The 18,332-nt window shown below is 42.5% G+C and overlaps 1 protein-coding gene across 2 annotated transcripts in view; it reads right to left on the bottom strand.

The window, feature by feature from the left end:
* ITPRID2 (ITPR interacting domain containing 2) overlaps positions 1-18,332 on the bottom strand; it is a 42,832-nt gene that overhangs the window by 15,787 nt on the left and 8,713 nt on the right. For both annotated transcript variants that reach the window (XM_040603630.1, XM_040603631.1), the window contains exons 6-11: positions 16,977-17,013; positions 15,573-15,671; positions 14,871-15,079; positions 13,245-13,939; positions 9,539-9,611; positions 2,825-2,916 (exon numbers count right to left, since the gene is read on the bottom strand). In XM_040603630.1, the coding sequence (XP_040459564.1) occupies positions 2,825-2,916; positions 9,539-9,611; positions 13,245-13,939; positions 14,871-15,079; positions 15,573-15,671; positions 16,977-17,013 (1,205 nt within the window). The remainder of the gene's footprint in view (positions 1-2,824; positions 2,917-9,538; positions 9,612-13,244; positions 13,940-14,870; positions 15,080-15,572; positions 15,672-16,976; positions 17,014-18,332) is intronic.

The following is an 18,332-nucleotide window of genomic DNA, read 5'->3' as shown; positions in this document are numbered from 1 at the left end:
ACTGCCAGAAGAATATAAGCAGTAGCACACTAAGAGTAAAATGCTAGTATTTTAGGTAGCAATGACAAAGCAATAGCAGGGTGGCAGTACATGGCATCTCCCGTATATAAAGGCTCACAATCAGTGCTGCAACACAGGGTGGTTTTAGGGAATGCATACAGAGAAGTGAGGAGAACTGCAGACCATAGTGAAACTAGTGTCACAGGACAACACTAAGAAGGGGGAAACAAGTCTGCCCATAATGCTCGACCTGTTTTAAGTCACAGAACTGTCTGACTGAGAATCTCACATCTCTATTGAAGACTGCGTCCAGTACCATTACGCCCATCCTTCCTTCCTTTCTCCTACTACTTCTTCCCCTTTTCATTCTAAATCACAGTTTAAAACAGAGCACATGTATAAGGGAGCTGCTAATTTAATAGGTAACAAATAGCAGGAAAAGCATCTATGAGAAAGCGAAAAAAAGAGACCTACAGGTTGTAAAGGATATTCTTTAGGCTGGCCAGATTCACTGGTATATTTGCAAGCAGAGAAGACATTTTCATAAGAGTTTGTGCTGTAAAGTACAGTCTTAGAAGTTTACCATAGTTGACGCACAACCTAGAAATTTAGAGAAGCTTTTCCCATCTCTAATTTCTGCAGCTCTCACTGCCATTAGGATATTAAATATTAGTTCCTTCTTGAGAGATTATTTGTGGTGTATGTCAGGCAATAGCTCCTTCTCCAACCATCTAGAAGATTTCAGTCATAAAGGTCCATCTTCATATGTACATATTTAACATTGCACTCACTGGCACAGCCACAAATTCATAAGGAAGACTGTGCAGATTCTGACTCTTTCAAATCAAAGGTATCGAAGAACAAAAGATTGTAATGTCTAGATGTAATCAGGTGTGCTACAAGTGTGCATATCTGTCTCTAATCCTCCATCACATTGCTCACTTACAAGTCAGGCAAGCAAAACTTCAAGAACTTGGATGGAGAATTCTTCTAGCCACTTCGGTAGCACGAAACTTCCCTGCAGAATATTCCATCTCAATGCCAAAACCTCACTTAGAAATCTTTATTTTGGATGTTCAGGGATGAAAGCCAACATGGTTCCAGTTTTTGAGTTTTCTCCTGAGTTTCAGAGGAATGCTACGGCTGCCAGAGTCAATTATTTAACAGTAGATGGCACTAACTTACCATGCTTTTAAGAAACAATATACAGCCCTCTGTATCCCCTTCATCTTTTCACAGATTCTCTTCACTAGCTGCCAAGTTCTCATTTCCCCTAGACTCATCATTTACCCGTATTTTCTGAATTCAGCTCAGCCACTGGTCTGAATAAAGCAGTGAAGGTGGCAGAAGAGATCCTAGCAACTCCATGGCACAAACCTCGTGCAGTCTCAATACCTCTTTTCAAAACAGCACAATAGCAAGCACAAAAATCTCATCCCTTTACAGCCAACACAAACTCCACCAGTCTGCCTTCCAGTGAAGGGGCACTTAGTTGCAACATGTTGTTAATAGACTCTTAATCAGATTGCAACCAACATAAAGATCAGGAGTGAGCAACTCTAACCTGAGTCACTTTCTAACATGCCTGTTAAATTCAGTGCAGTCCCAGTTTAGCAGACAGCAGAATCAGTACCTCGAACTGTTATGCTCATTACAGAGACCCAGGCTCACAATTTCCTTTATTCACTCTCCTGCTCTTGGAAAACATAAGCTGACGTTTAAGGGAGATGCAAATTCTAGCGCTGTCTTGGCTTTCATTTTGGTACTCAGTTCAAAAACTACTAAACTGGAAGGCACAGAATACCAGTACTAAAATGGAAAAGCAGCATTGATGGTTGGGGTGGGTGGGAATCTCTTCCTAGTAAGTGTGAAATAGCTTTTAAAATGTTTGGTATGCCATAAGGAAAAAACCATACAGTAGCATAAAAGAAAGTTCAGCAGCTGCAAGCCACAGAAATGAAATTACTGGTGATACTCGGAATCCCGTCTTTGTATTTCTCTCGTTTAGGTCCCAGACAGCTAACCGATGGCCTTGAGGCCAGGATCCGGCTCAAGACTTTTCTCTGGCTGACTGACATGCCAACCAAATCCTGGTTATTACTGTGAGAATGTTTTAGGAGAGGCAAGGGAACACCTCTCCTAAATAGCAGGTACAGCACTGCATAAAATGTGTGTACTGGGCAGACACCTAAACACCGTGCAGGAACAAAAGCCTCCCCTAAGACACGTGGTCTTTGGTCAGTATCACAACAAGTTCTGAGACCAAGATCAAAGGAACTGGGACTAGAAAGAGCGTGGGAGCTCAGGATCAACTAAACATCAGTATACCTTCACAGTAAAGTTAGAACAAAATTGTTTTCGCTTTCTGCTTGCTGCTAACTAAAGAAAAAAAAGAAAAAAAGAAAAATGGTGGGCGGGGAAGAGCAGGAAGGTAAAAATGGTACAAGAAATTAAATGATCAGAAGAAAACCTATAATCTTTCATAACTTTAATCTTTACCCACTGAAGCTGTGAGAGGAACACACTATGATTCTGGAGCCTGTCAGTACAAAAAAAAGACATCAGAAACATCAAACAAGACATACTGAAGTTAGAGCTTATTCCTGGCCCAAGTACACCCAGATTATCCTACCAGAAAGGCTTTTAAATTTTAGCACAGTTCTGCAAGGGACTCAGAAGATCCAGCTCTGAAAATTAAAAGTTTTATAGGATCTAGACTGATGGTCATGATAGCAGCCAAACATCAACATCCCTCCGGCCCTCCCCAGGTCCCTGCTGTCCCACAAAAATTGGTAATATTTCATCCACAGTATGAGAACCTTACCTGAAGCTGATTAAATGGAGAACAATCTGTGGAGGAGTCCTCAGCAAAGCCACTGCTGTCAGAGTGCTGACTCGCAGACCGTAACAGCTGATCTGTTTAAAACAAGTAAAACCCAATCATAATTACCTTAGCAAATCACAACCTTTCAAGCCCAATCACATTCAATACATGCTTTCCTTTTACATCAAAGTAACATTAAGTGGATAACACAATACCTTTTCAAGTTTCACTTTGAACAATACAGAGAAACAACTTGTTTGTTTCAAGCAAAACCTCTTCTCATGCAAAGCCCTACTTGTGAAACTTCAAGCAGCGGTGGAGGAGGAACCATCTTTTACATTTTTCTTTCCTGTGATGTGGAAAAAACTCCACTCTGCAGATGTGGCCACTGCTGAAGTTTTCCTTCCGCAAAACTGAATCACTGGTTAATTCACATGCAGGCAGTGGAAGAGCTGCTTCTGTATTGACACGTACAGATTCACCACCCCTTCTGATCATGGAGATAAAGGAGATCACTGGTCTTCTGCCAGGCTACACCACCCTGCACACCCAGAGGAATGGCATCACATGAGCAGAGAGGGCAATGCACAGGGCTCTGCAAACAGCCAGAGATGGTCCACTGCTCGTTTGGTGGACAAATACAAAACATCTCTGACACATCAACAGGCAATCTGCCAAAGCACGTTCCCAGCGCTCATTTCATACAAGCAATAGAAGATCCTCCTGCTTGTTCCTTTACTTACATTAGGTAAGTGTTAAAATAGCCTAAAGAGGCTCTAAAATCGTTGGTGCTACCCAGGAGTGGTTTCCTCTGGTGCAAGCACTATATCCACAAAGCTGCTTTTCAAGATGTCAGTAAGCCCTGCAGTGCAGTACTACAGGTATATTGGTCCTGACTAGACACAGGAGGCACCCACCAAGTGTAGGGTTTACCTTACAGCACCATAAACATTTTGCTTAGCCAGATGGCAGCGTGGGCAACAACCGCATCTCAACTGTAGCTCTCAGCAGAAGTGTAACATGGGATGAGACCAATGCAGATGGGATGAGACCACAATGGCCTGTAGCCCCAGAGCCCTGTCTCCCCCTCAACCTAGGGTAAGAGCTTGCTGCTGCCTTCTCGGAGGCTCGAGGCAGAATTTTGCCCCACATTCCTTCAACCACTTACCTGTCATCGTATAATTAATCCCAGTTCACAGCTCAATGCATTGGAATGCATTATGAAAACTGTTTTGAAACTGCTGGATATTCAGAACTAGTATTTTTTAGTATAAATTTTGATGAACATTTCACTAATGCAGAAATAAAAGCCTGCACAGGCCTTGAAGTTTGTGAGCACCAGGAGAGGCAAACCGCCCATTAACCTTCTGTATCAGTGATTTCACACAGCTTTCAGGGAGTGCCTTTCAGACTGTGTTGCTGCTCTGTTATCACGGTAGCCACAATATCCTGCGATGATAAACAACTTTTCTACCTCAAGACAGACATCCCCACCCAGCTCCCAGTACAGACAATGGAAATTACTTCCCTGAGAACTGGACTAGCTCTTATTAACTGCCCGATACAATTAATACGGCTGAAAGAGCATGCCATGAACAGCTTGCCACAACAGCTGAGGCTGGTGGGAAGCTGCCATCTCCTCCAAGGTGAAGTCACCTACTTTGGCCTCCTCTCTGTCTCTTTTCCTATTTGGTGAATTTTAATTTAAAAGGAAAAAGCACTGTTGGTGAATGCTTTAGCCACAGGTGACAGATTCCAACTAGTTCAGATAAAGCAATTCACCAGTGCGTGTGTTGGCGTCTGGTTTCATCTGCATGAAGTTTATTACTACTCAAGAAAAATATTCTATTTCCTTCTTAGTCAATATTTCCTTTTCAGGTATATATTAAAAAAAATAAAATACAGAGCTAGACAGATAGATAGATACAGACACACATACACACATAAATGTCTCCTGAAATCAATTCTTGGTCTACTCACAGACACAGTAATAAAGTAAAAATCAGTGTTTCAGATCATTTTCTGTAACATTTGTTATTTACGCACATACTTCGACAGCCTTACATGACAGATACTGCCAGTCAAGTGGTCAGCCTAGAACAGAGGCACTCGTATCTGACTCGTCATCTTTATCTGTGGCAAGAGATAACATGCACAGCATGTACAGATCCAAACTGCCTGGGTTCCACCTGAGACATCCCCTTAATACAATCGTCCCTTGCTTTCTGTGTTGCAGAGCTGCTAAGATATTTTTTTTTTGTCTAAAGTAAATCAGAGAAGACCTTTCTTGTAAGTATGAATAGTTGCCTTTTACCACATCTTACTCTTGTCTCTTGCAAGTTCTCAGAGTTCTCCACTATACCACTATCATGTAAATGCAGTAAAAACTTTTAAACAGGAATCTCTGTTACTTCAGTAGCAAAATGAAATTCTGGCTCTGTAAAGACTGTAAATACAAACTAGCACATCAGGATATACTGACACATAATGGTATCCACCCTCTTTGTCAACTGCTGATCCAGATGTGCAGCCTGCCCCACGGCACCTGGACATCTCCCAGATTCAAGCAAACGAGAGGAAAGCACAAAAACATTTTTTAAAAAAGCTAAAGAGTTACGTTCAGATCTTTATTAGAATGCCACCTGGCAATGGAGAGTCTTAAGAGAAAGAGGTTGTGATAAGATATGGCTCCCCTCTCTTCACCTTGAATGCAGAAAACCCAGCACCAAAGGCTGGGTTGTAGGGGTTAACCTGCGATCATCCCTTGCCCTGTGTACCCCCCACCAAGGCAATTGTACCTTCCGCAAAAAGGTCACCACACGATGCCAACCTTGCAGCCCAAAGCTGTTACCACTATGTAGAGGAGATCTTCTGAACTAGTGGGAGAAGGCCAGAGACAGCATAATAAGGAAAGTGTGGGAGAAGGAACCAGCCGAGATGAACAAAACCAGAAGGAACAATCAAACTCACATTCCAGTTAAACAGAGCACAAATGAAAACGCCCCTTGGATTATTGTTTTAAGCTGTATTAAAAAAATCAAAATATATTTAGGCATTGAATACATGCCAGAGAACTGTGGGTATTCAGAAATACATCAAATAAGCTGACAAAGATCTGAACAAGAACAGATGATGAAGAAACACACCTGAATTTTACAAAACATGAGAGCACAGACTTATCAAAGAATCACTATCAAATAACAGAACAATTCATCTATTGTAAAATAATACTCAGCTGCCAGTGGACTGTCAGTCTCACCAATCCACACAGTCCTGTCAGGTGCTTGTCTTACAGTTTCTGCATCACATGACTGCTCACACAGAAGAGGAGGAGAAATACATGGAAACTGCCCGTGAAGCTTTAGTAACATCTGCGTTTCTTGTACCTGCAGTATTGGCAAAGCTCTAATGCACTTTGCATTTCATGAGATTAATAAACTGACATTCTCAACTCAGCTGTAAAGTATTCCATTATGGGATAAAGTATCTGCTGCCCCTTTTCCCCATACTGATCACATCCCGCACCCCAGTCAGCACTGCCAAAACCAGCCTAGTAGGGAGTCCTGCTGCAGAAACTCTTCAGAGTCCCTGGGGATTTCCTAGCTTCTGGACACATAAGCACAGACTCCCACAAATACTAAATCTGTTCCAAATGTTTTCCTCTCACTCCTTCATCGCCAATCTCATGTGGAGCTGCACCCACAGAGAGTTATAAATACAACAATATATTAAGGACAGGAAGCACTGATGATGTGCTTTCTTCACTTTCAAGAACTAAATTTTCAAAATTAATCACTGCTTTTGACTATCAGTATCAGATGCCTTAAAAGAAATGGGTTTGTGGCTATTCAAAATTTCAGAGAGCCACTGATGTCAGCAACCAAACACTCACAAACTACAATGCCTCGAGAATACTTGGTTCTTTCTCCATGTATTGTACCTATATTTGTCTTGTTTGTTGGGCATTTTTGGAATGGAAGGTGCTGCTATATAAATATGCCAGGAAGAATTTTGTTTTCTAACTAACAAACCTTCCTTCCAGATAACTTAGCACTAAGCTTTTTTTTTTTTACAGTGGACATTTAGCAGCACTCTATGTTTACAGTGCAAAGCAACTGAAGCTTTTCATCCTTCTCTACCATGTTCCTAAAAAAACTCACACGCACAAAAATACATCTGCATTTGAGGTCTGCAACAACAAAACCAGAATGCTGGGTTTGGGCATAATAGATGAACTAGTTCAGTTCAGTACCATTTGGAAGACATAACCTAAAGAGTGTATCAAGCTAGTCAATACGATACAGACTTCTTTGTATCCACTATAAAGCATTTAACAAAGACAGTACTATAGCACAGCAATCACTTGCAAGCCACTTTGAGAACGTGAGCTTGCCACTTCAAAACAAAGCTAATCTGAAATGAGAAACATGCTTTAATGGGGAGTCTAAGCAGCACTAGACTCAGTGTTGCTCAAGCATATCTTAAGTCTCCAGACTGTTTCAGTAGGAAAGAGAATCTTTTTTATTGTAATTCAAATACTTTGCATCTTATTATAGGCCCTCCTAAAATGCCTTAAAAACTGTTGGAAATGCAAGAGAAAACATCCACAACCCTCTGTGTAGATGCAAAATGACACTGCAAGATTTATAGCAGCGTACCGAACAGCACTAACCCTGCTAATTGACACAGCAATACCCCTACATGAAAAAAAAAAAAAAAAAGTACAAATTTATTCCTTCAGGGGAAGCATTGATCTGGAACAATTTTTTTGTTTATGGGTGCTTATGTACAGTAGAGCCAACACCACTGAAAGAGGTGGGTTTGTATGAGGACCATCAACGGAAATCACATTGCAACAGAAGACCAGTGCTTGAATTTCATGCTGATGCTGCCGCAAAAGACTGCTAGTGAGAGTGGCATTTCACATTCAGACACAACGGCCAGCATTTTTAACAACTGATCATTCAGTCTGGATACCTTCAAACTTGATGAGCATGCACTCTGTGAGAAAACAGGCCTCTACCTTGTCCCATGTTGGAGAACTTGCAAAAAAACCCCAAAACTGACTACTGTTGTTGAACGTTTGGGCTAAGTTCTCCACCAAATGTTCTCCCCCTTGGCAATTTTACTGAAACTCACATAGAACAAATTCCTAAGCTTTCCACATGCTCCAAATGAAATAAATTGTTGGTCTCAGACTAACTTCTAGCAAACATGCAGGCTTACCACCAGCATTGACACCACTGTTAGGTAAGTCATAGAAAACTCTAGGCAATACTTGCACGATAACAAAAGTGTCATTGCTAGTCCATGCCAAGTGTATTCAGAAATCGGTAGGATATACTAGCTGGGAAACATAAGCCAGCATGCCCTGCTTCTGCCATACTGAAGACCCTTTGCTAGAACTGCTGGTACCTTTCAGCAGGTACACAAAGGACCAGCTGACTTTTTTTTTCTTGCACAGAGGAAGAACAAGCTAAGATAGCTACCAGGAACAGAAAACAGAAAACGAGCATTTCAGACAAAAAAAAAAGAGAACTACTTTTCTCCTCCATGACTGCAGCCCCTTGCTCCCTAAGTTGCTTTTCTCTGAAAAGCTCTTTCTGAAACTGCCAAGGCCAGGCAAACAGGAGACCTGCCCTGTAAGGAGTGCATCTCTTTACGTGTAATCACACAAAGCATGTAATCACGAACTTCAAAATACAGCCAAGGCAGAAATGCTGGGAACAGTTAGAGATGCAGTTTCTGGCAGTCCTTCTTGATGGCCTCTCTTTGTAACAGAGGAAGACTAGCAACTGCAATGCAGTGTCATGCAAAACACTGCTGAACTAGTAGCACAAGCTATCTCTAATAACCAGGCATTAACCTTCAGTGCTTAGTCCAGAACATTCTCAACCACATTAACACAATTCAGCTGACATTTCACAAGACTGTCAATTAATTTGTGAAAAGGCGAATAAACTGATCTCTATTTAAGACAGGGGTTTCTGCCTCTCTTCATAGGTCTATAGAGATGCTATTCATGTTTCACCAAAAAACTGCATTGCAACAAAGCATCTCACTAAATGCAACAAGCTCTATTTCTTCTTTAATTACACGTAACAGCTAGAGAATGGACTTCACTTGCCAATGTTGGACAAAGTAACAAATTACTTTAAAGATCAGCTTTGTCCCTCTTCCAAGCCATAAAATACATAAACAAGAATTTGACATGAAAGCAAAAACTAAGTGAGCCACAACAGCCAGTGCACAGAGTTTCTCATCTGAAGGAATACAATTTCCATATGGGTGCAGAGACACTAGACTTCCGTGCAGCCAGTCTGCAGATGGAGCAGAGGCGCATAGGAAAAAGCTGGATGTATCATGCAATTTAGGTTTAAAACAACATAAACTTAGTTTAAATGGATATCTTAAATTACAGGCTCTGCCAGGGAAGGAAAATCCCACACAATCTGAATTAACATCATTTCAGTCTCTCTGAGCCGTCATCAATGGTACAAAAGTGAAAACAGCCAGTGAGGTTATAGGGCTGTTGTCTTGCCTGTAATTTGGTTGCCATTTTGCAGTAATGTTCTGTGATTTAGCTGAAAAAGAAACCCAGATCTTTTTTTATTTCTAAAGAGAAAAGAAACTTTAGAAGTTTTAAGTATCTGAATCAGCACTTCAGAGAGGAGAGGACTCGGCTGTCCTGCTGTCTCTCAGAAGTCTACTCACCTTTCCTTGACTTGGTCACTGCCAGCTGGTGAGAAGCTGGAATGTGTGGTAGATCCCCCTCTGTACTCTGGATCTGTCAGGAAAAGGAGATTAATATTTTGTCAGGCTGACTGGAATATGTTCACCTGGGCTTAAGAATGCCCAAACTATATGCACTGGACATGCAAGTGACTTTGTGTTGGTTTGTTGCCTTTTTTTTTTTCTCTCCAGTCTGTAATGATTGACGGAGCAAATCGCATTTCCTTGAACCAACGTATTATTTCATTAGGTACTCAGCAATTCTCCTGTAGGAGAAGAGTGATCCTTAGGACAGCACCTCCCACTGCCAGCACAGAGCTCCCTTCTGGTTACATTCATCATGCAAACAGACTTGGAAATCACATCCTGTGACAACACTGAGGGTTCTCAGTTCCTCTTTGATACTAAATACTAAAATAACTGTGTGAAAACACCTTTGACCACCTTTACATTAACTGTCTTTTCCATTCAGCTCTCCTGTTCCCTCATTTGAATATAAAGGACAAGCAAAATACATTTAGAAAAATACATCAAGAAGTCAGCACATATGGATTGTCATCCTCCTACCATTTCCGACAAGCCATCAATCTTCCAGAAGGACCCAGACCCTGTCAGAACCTACTCCAGGTTTCACCACACCACTAAACGTGGAAATATTTCTTGTGTCTTCCAGTACAAGAAAGGAAGATAACGTATTCAGAGCCATGCAGATTTCAACTGGGAAACTTAAAACTACAAAAAAATTAATCTTATTACTTAATCACTTTGTGAAACACAGCCTTATTAAGAAAGCAGTTCTCAACAACCTTTCCAACAATGAAAACAATATGCCTAAAAACTCAACAGGGAGGCCTTCCTTTAGTTCAAAACCTAGAATATATTTTCTCTTTTGCGTGCTCCAGAAAAAAATCTAATGGTTCACATGCAAGTCCACACACACAAAACCCCCAGTCCAACTACCCCCAAGCCTTCCCTCTCAGAGGCTGTCCGCCTAATTTCAAAATTGCCAAGCAATGAAATTTTCACCCCCATTTTTGATCAACCTAAAAATGCAAAATCAGGACACTGATTGTTTTAAGCCCAAATTAGTATTTGGCTAAAGCAGCAGCTATATTTGCACTGATACTACGTGTATAGCAGCCACAAGGGTGCATTTTCTCAGTTACAAGGGCTTTGAGAAGTACTTGGCCTGAACTTATCACTTTTAATAAGTGAACAGCATTACTCCTGCACAATAAATCAAAAGGCTTCTATTCCTTTCGGAGATGAAGGCTGTACCAAAAAGGTAAATCCTTATTTTGTCCAAACGCAAGGGAGCATAGAAGGGGCCCACCGTTTATGTTTAGGAAAAGATTTTAAAAATTAAAAAAGAAGGAACAGCAAGCAAGTAATCTTACAGGCCCTTTGATCAGACTAGCCTTCCAGAAAAGGTGTCTTGATTCTCTCAAACCTCCCAGTTTCCGACGGCTAAATTTGTAGCCTCCCAGCAGCTAAGCCTCTTCTCATCTAAGTACCCTCCACCTCCTGTCCTTGGCCGAGAGACAGCATCCTGGCTGTGTCTGCAGCATGGCGCAGCTCCATGAGCAGGCAGGAGCACTCCCCTCTCCTTCCCCGTCCCTTCAGCCAATATTGATGCTGGTGAACGACCTTCGGGACTGTAATTGGCCACCTCAGGAGCCGGTGTTCGGGGGAAATCCTGCCCTGACTCACTCCCGCACTAGCTATCTTCACAGCCACAGACTTCCGAAGGGCGCTCAAACCTCCAAGGCATTCGTAAGCATGGAAAGAGCTTCCTTGATATATCTGTCATCTTTTGTATGTGTATAAATGCACTCCAAGCCAAGCTGCGAAAATGGGAGGAGGAGTTATTGTCACTGGTTCTAGTACAGTTTATTGTTCATTATGCCCTGCTTAGAGATGCATGAAAATAAAATCACGCTGCCAGGTATTGTTCCAAAGTTTCTTCAACAAAATCAAATCTCTCCCTCCCAGGGATCTGTAGGCAGTTGATATGTATACATTATATTGTGTAAACGAAAATTCACCACAACCCCATCCCACATCACATGTCATCTTGCCAAAACAGCTGTGTTTATGCCCTGGCATGATTGCAAAGTATGTCAACCAAAACCTCACAAATGCATCACATTTGGCTTGTGCAGAATTCAGCAAGTCCTCTTCATGTCATAACCCTTTACAGTCCCAACTTATTCTGAAGGAAAATTCCATTCCTCTTTTATTATATATATATACACACATATTAGTTGTTCAACTTCGCCCAAGAATACCAAAAAACGTGTTTCTCCTCTGGGATTTCTAGCAAAATGCATTGTCTTTCAGACCCCTCCCATTGTGCCAATACAAACATCTGTGCAGCTACACAACAGACGGGATCAAGAAAATTATCCGGCTGAAAACTGAGCCAGGAAAAATAAATAAATTAAAATACACTTGATTTCTTTCCCCCCCTCCCAACTGGACTAGTCCTTTGCTCTGGTTCAGTAGATGGTCACACAACATGTGGGTGAGGACACAGATGCACAGATAAGTGTCAGGAACTACAAGAGGCAAGATTACCTTTTTCTGCTTAATGAGTGCCTTCAACTACAACTTCAGCATTAATTGATCTGGAAGAGCTTGTAATTACAATGTGACACTAGACACAGTATCTACCAAATCATCATTCCATTATTCACTGTAAAATGCTGAGGGCTTTCTATTCACTTGCTTTCTTCACTCATTTTACCAATGAAATCACAATCCTTCATTTTACATAGCAATTTCATGCAGACAAAAAGGTTAACTGCTGAACTGTTAACATGAGCCACTTTGAAGTGTGCTCATAAAACATCTACTAAGTTAAGGCAGATCTTATAATTCAAGGTGTGAGTCTATGTAAAAAAAATAGCATTCTTGAATTTGTAGACTGCATGTTTACTAGCCTAATAAACAAAGCACTCACAGGAACCTCGGAATTAAAATCCCTTTGGGACAATTACCAATCAAAAAATAGGCATGCATTTATGAAGATATTAAAAGGCTTAGACCAGAATTTGTAACTAAGTCATCGCCAAAGGCACATCAAACAGCAGCTTTCAGTGAGCTGTTTTCCAGAGAACAAACAAATCAACATACAGTAGATTGTCATCAAAACCAAAAGTTGTACAAGATGAGCACCTCAGTCCCTTTCCCTTGTGTGCAACAACACTCTTGCTCTATACAAATTTATCCTTAATGAGTATCAATTAATAAACTAAATTTACTTTTAATCAACAAAAATAATGATTTCCATTTAGCAGTTTAAGCAAAGTAAAAATTTAAAACCAAGGGCTTTTGTATATACAAAACCTAACCTAGATCTATTTCCACAGGAAAATTTTCTAGTAGTTACACCAGTAATTGCAATTACCTGAGCTTGATGAAAAAAAGAATGAGAACTTTCCTGCTGACTGTCAGGAACAACAACAGCAGCAGCAACACCAAGTTATTTCATTAAAAGGATCAATTAGAGCAGCCTACCGAGAGAGAACGACAACCAAGAGAGAGCGACAACTGTCCTATCACTCAGAGAATTTAAAGTATTCCTGGAGAAAACACTGTCAACTACACAGCAGGGAACATTCCTCTGCTGGCAGCCAGCAAGCTATGTAAACTGTATGCAAAAACAAAGTCATATATCTCCACCTACCTCTTCCATCTCGAAGGAGTCCTTCTGCTGCAGCATTAGATTTGTTACAGACGGGTTTGCGAGGGGAGCGCAGGGGTCTCTACCTGGTGATGGCGCAGGCAGCCTTTGCGTTGCAGTGCTGCTGTTGGATGAACTGGAATCACTGCTGAGGCCTGGTGAGTCCAAAAGACCAGATTCTTCACTTGGTCTATCCTGGGCACTTGCCAAGCTGCTGCTTTGCACATCTGCTGGAGGCACAGTACCCTCTCGCTTACTGTCAGTCCCAGCAGGAAGGTTTGCAGCTTTATTTGTGTCCACAGCATTTGTCTGACTACTGGCTATCTCCTCCTTTACAGTAGCCAAAAAAGAGGGAGAGTCCTTCTTTTTAGGGTATTTTGGTAATTTAGATTCACTTTTAATATCATCTTCCTCACCTCCTGGTTCAGCTGGACTTTTCCCTTTTTCAACGGGTGAAGGAGTCGAGCAGCCACTACCATCAGCTTGCTGTGTGCCACACAGATTGAGCTTTGACAAGGTCTTCATTAACCGACTGGCTGTATTGCTGCGATTCAAAGGGGGAGGGCTGGATGCCTCTTTGCTGGAAGACACTGAATTCATACTACCAATTTTCTGCAAAGGAGTCCCAGAGACTTGAGAATACAAAGAAGAAAAAGCATTGGCCACAGTAGTGAGCACTTCAATCTGACGAAAGCGACCTGCACAAGAAGGAAGCATAAGGCAGAGTTTACCAGGACGTTTGCTGTCAACACATCCCAGACCTGTTGATCCATCTGTACACAGTGGTTTGAATTCTCAGAGACAGCTCTTTCATCATATCTGAAGCGGGGATTTTCATCACAACCTCTGCTCAAACCTCACCCCCAAATCCCCTCCTACTTACATCAAGGGCCCCAAAGGTTGACTGAACACTGCCTAGTTCTCTAACAGAAGAGTGATACCACACAGTATGAAAAAAATGGAAAAACTTTTGCAGGAGGCCTTTACTAAATGCACAGGAACAGTATGGAAAGCTTTCAGAAAGTACAAAAGGGACATAGGTATGCAAGTGCAAGTTAATTTACAAAGTGCTAAGAAGAAAAGGGTTACTTGCATCGCTCTCTCCATCTAAAACTAGAAGAGGACATTTCAGCTGTGCCCTCAATTCAGCAATGCTCATTACTGACCTAACAAAGCTCCTGTCCAAGTCAATAGAAATACTGGCCCAGATTTTAACAACGACAGAAGTAGGTCACTGCTGACAGCTTTCAAAAATCTCACCCGGATACTCAGAACACAAGAAAGAGATGGATATTGCTATTTGTTTCAGTGCTTTAAAGCTACAGCAGAAGACAAGCTTAGGAGCAAGAGACAGGAACGATACAAACCAGCAGGCAGCGTAACTTACAGCATGCCTTTCATTTCCCTCCCCCCTTTAAACTCCTTCCCCTCACCCCAAGGTGTACAACACTGATGGTCACCTCTTGCCGTATTTAAGACCAAGCAAGAATTTTATTATGGATTTTGAATGGAATTTGTCCTTTAGGCTGTAACGGGGATTTGCCAGAATACTAGATACATACCTTCTTTTGGGGATGTTTACATAGTTCAAAAACTTCAAAATAAACTCTGCTTCAAAAACATACTTACTTGTTAAAGCAAAATTTGGATTTTCCACTTCCATGCGCTGTATTTGGGCATTCAAAAACACTTTAATATCTATTCCTCTGGCAAATGATGATGAATTAAAAAATCTTGCTGGAATTTTTGAAGCAATATCTGGTTCATCTCGTCCAAACCCAAGGTTATAGAGCACTTCTTCAGGATCTTCTTCATAAAGCTCCAGTAATTCAGAAACACTAGACAAATGAAAAGATGTTTATTATCTACTTGTCTCGTTTTAAGACCGAGTCCCTTCTGTCCAACTGCTAATTCAGCCCCATTGACCCTTTGGTCTATGGAACTTTTGACTCCTACAGCTCAGCCTACTTTAGGAAAAAATTGTGGAGATCTCTGCATCTGAAGTTTTGGTTCCCGTCACCAAAGCCATCAGCCCAGACACATCTCAGATCCAATCTTGCAATTTATAAAGTCAGCCCTTATTCTGCAAAGCTCGGAAAATGTCATTAAAATTTCAGACATTTCTGAAGTTTAGGCTCATTTGTTAGTATTTACTGCAAACCACAGCTGGAAACAAACAGCAGTTTTTCAAGGAACCAAATGAAAATTCCCGTCTTGGCTACTAAATGCAACAATGCACATAAATCAAGCCACATCCATTTAACTGAGGAACAGACCTTCAAAGCATAGTAACTCTTTTACCTTGACCTTCAAAGCATAGCACTTTTTTACCTTGAGACAGTTGCACTGCTTTTTCCAGACCCGGTCGAGTTCATACTTCTCCCTTTCTGGTGGAACTGCAGCCTCCTCTCCTTCGCCAGAACACCATTGCTGTCAACACAAACGGAGAAGACCCCTGCAATAAACCCCTTTCCTCTGGGGAATTGATTCTCTGTCTCAGAGGAGAGCTAAGCCTCCAGCGCTGCTGAATTTTTCTTTTCCCCTGCAGTGCTACCTGGTTTATATTAGCCATGTCATTTATTGAAATACAGTAACAAAAGTGAATCCTGTGATGCCTCAGTAAAAATGTACATAGGCAGTAAGGATCTGGAGGCAAATGCAAGCTGAGAAGACAAATCCCTGACCTCCTCTTGCTGCCCCACCCTCCCCAATCCCACCCTCCTCCAGCGAGGAAGCCCAGCCTTGGTGAGCCATCCTGCCTTGCCTTTCCCTGCCTTCCCTGTGCCACTGCCTCCTCCAGCAGGGTCACCTCTCCGTGGCAGGGCCATCTCTCCATGCCTTGGGTACCCAGCTCCCCCTCACCCCCAGGGGCCACTCACCAGCAGCGCAAGGCTGTGAGCTGCCCCAGCGGTGGCTGGGGAAGCTGAAGAGGCTCCAGGCTGGAGGAAACAGAGCAAGACAAGCTCCAGCCCAGACTGCTGGCCAGAATCTTTCCCAATCCCAAACTATTTCCTCCCTGAATCTGGAGAAGCCACCTCAGCATTTGGCGGTGACCTGGGCTCAAACATACTGTTACTGCCAGTCTCTCTGGGGGACAAACTTTTCCAGGGTGAATTTTACCATACAAATCTCCTAACACACACATGCCCCCCAGAACCCTTACCATGAAACCAAAGACAGAGGATTCACCTAAAAGCACATTTACGGAGCCTGGCTCAGGAGGAGTAGCAAGAATGCTGCCCACATGGGCTGTGCTGGTATTTGCTCAAGTCTCAACAGGGTTTTAGTTTCAGCACATTTTTTTTAGAAGCTTTCCCTATAAAGCATGGACCCTCTCCTCTCTCAAAGCCTTTTTTTCCCCCATTCCCAAAGGACATCTGCTTTGAAAGGCAAAACTAATTTTCCCTTGAAATTTCTGAAATGGTGAGGGATCAGTGAGGCAAAGAAGGTAAATCATACTAAGTTACTTAGATTTGCCATTTCTCTGTTTTCCCCCTGCTACTCCAAAACCCGCATCACATCTGCTGGAAGAACAAAAATCTGCATTTTTTTTCTGCATCCCCTTAATGGCTGTTTCTGTGTTATCTGGATCTTCTTCCCTCTCACATAAACAGACATGAGCAGAAGAGCTTTAGCTCTGAGGTAGCCTCCATAACTTCCACTGCCCCCTCTCCCTCCCATCCTCCAGTATGAATAATCCTCTGAAGGAAACAAACAAACAACAAAGATGTTTACCATGTTTCCATTTGGGTATCACTCCGTAGTTGATTAGCTGTAGAGAAACAAAAAGATGTTACACACAGACCCCTTCAGAATTACACCTCCCACAACTGATACAAAGAGGCAGGCGGTGAGCACATTTACCAATACTCCTGCACAAGCCAGATTTTTCTCTTCCCCTATGATTGTCAATGGTTTCTAGTACATGGCTGATATAGAGGTGATCTGGTTTACTCAGGCTCTGTTTAAAATAAAATCTCACACGGACACACATTGTCATTTACATATTGTCATTAATCATATTAACTTGAAATTTATCATGGGGCAAACTAGTAATTATGATATAAACCATTTATTCCTTTGCAATTGAATATGCGATTACCAGCTGCAGGGCTGTACCTGGGTGGGATTGGGAAGAGGAGAAGCAGGCCTGCAACCTGGTAGAGAATGCCAAGAATGCAAGGACAGCAGCTGGCCCCACAGCCAGGTACCGAGACCATATTCGTTAGTCTTTCCATCAGCACAGACTGCTCTCAATGTGGGGCAGGGTCCTGGCTGCCCAAGCTGCGTGACCCATGGACAGCAGCTAGGTGAAGCCTGAGGTGCTGGTGGGACTGGTGGCCCCACTCATAAGTCAAGAGGGCTCTGGAGGGAGGCCGGCCATCAGGTACCAAGCACCTGGTCACCAGCCTCTGACAGGGAAGTCAGCACTTTCTGCAGCTGGACTGGCCCAGGTCCACATGGGAACATCCCAAGCAGCATTATTCTTTCAGAAAATCAACACCCTGTCAAGCCAGAGAGTTGAGCCCCAGTCTTAAATTATGGGCTCCCCAAAGACATGACTCAACATTAACAAACTTGCCCCAGGAGACAGGCAAGGAGCATGCATATGTTATAGTGGCCTTCAGAATCAGCTATGAAAAGAGCAAAGCAATGTCAAACGTGCTGCCAGGAAAACGCTGCACCTCGACTTGCTGCATCAGCAACTTACAGTCAGCAAGTGAGAGCAGAACATGGAAACCTCCACAACCTCTCTCTTGTTTTGAAGAGGCACCACAAAGACACGCAAGTGTATACAAAATGCAGACACCACATCTGGGTTTTTTTAATATTCTTGCCTATAATATGGAGGTCAGCCTATCTATATGGATTAGCTGGCAACTAGTTTGAACAGCTAAACCACGGGTTTTAACAGCTCTGTAGGGGGGTGGGGTTACAGGACCCTGCCCGATGTCCTCCATACCATTCACACTGGGCTCTGGCTTGTATCTGGGTTCAGGCAGTCATGGGTGCACAAGGGCAGGCCACTCATACCAGCCTCAAAGGGGCTGTCTTGCCTGGCAGGGCACGCAGCCCTGCTCCAAGCTCCTC

Source organism: Falco naumanni, chromosome 8, assembly GCF_017639655.2.
Source record: "Falco naumanni isolate bFalNau1 chromosome 8, bFalNau1.pat, whole genome shotgun sequence".
Taxonomy (NCBI): domain Eukaryota; kingdom Metazoa; phylum Chordata; class Aves; order Falconiformes; family Falconidae; genus Falco; species Falco naumanni.
The sequence above is the reverse complement of the archived record's forward strand: the minus strand, read 5'-3'. Positions and strand labels throughout refer to the sequence as shown.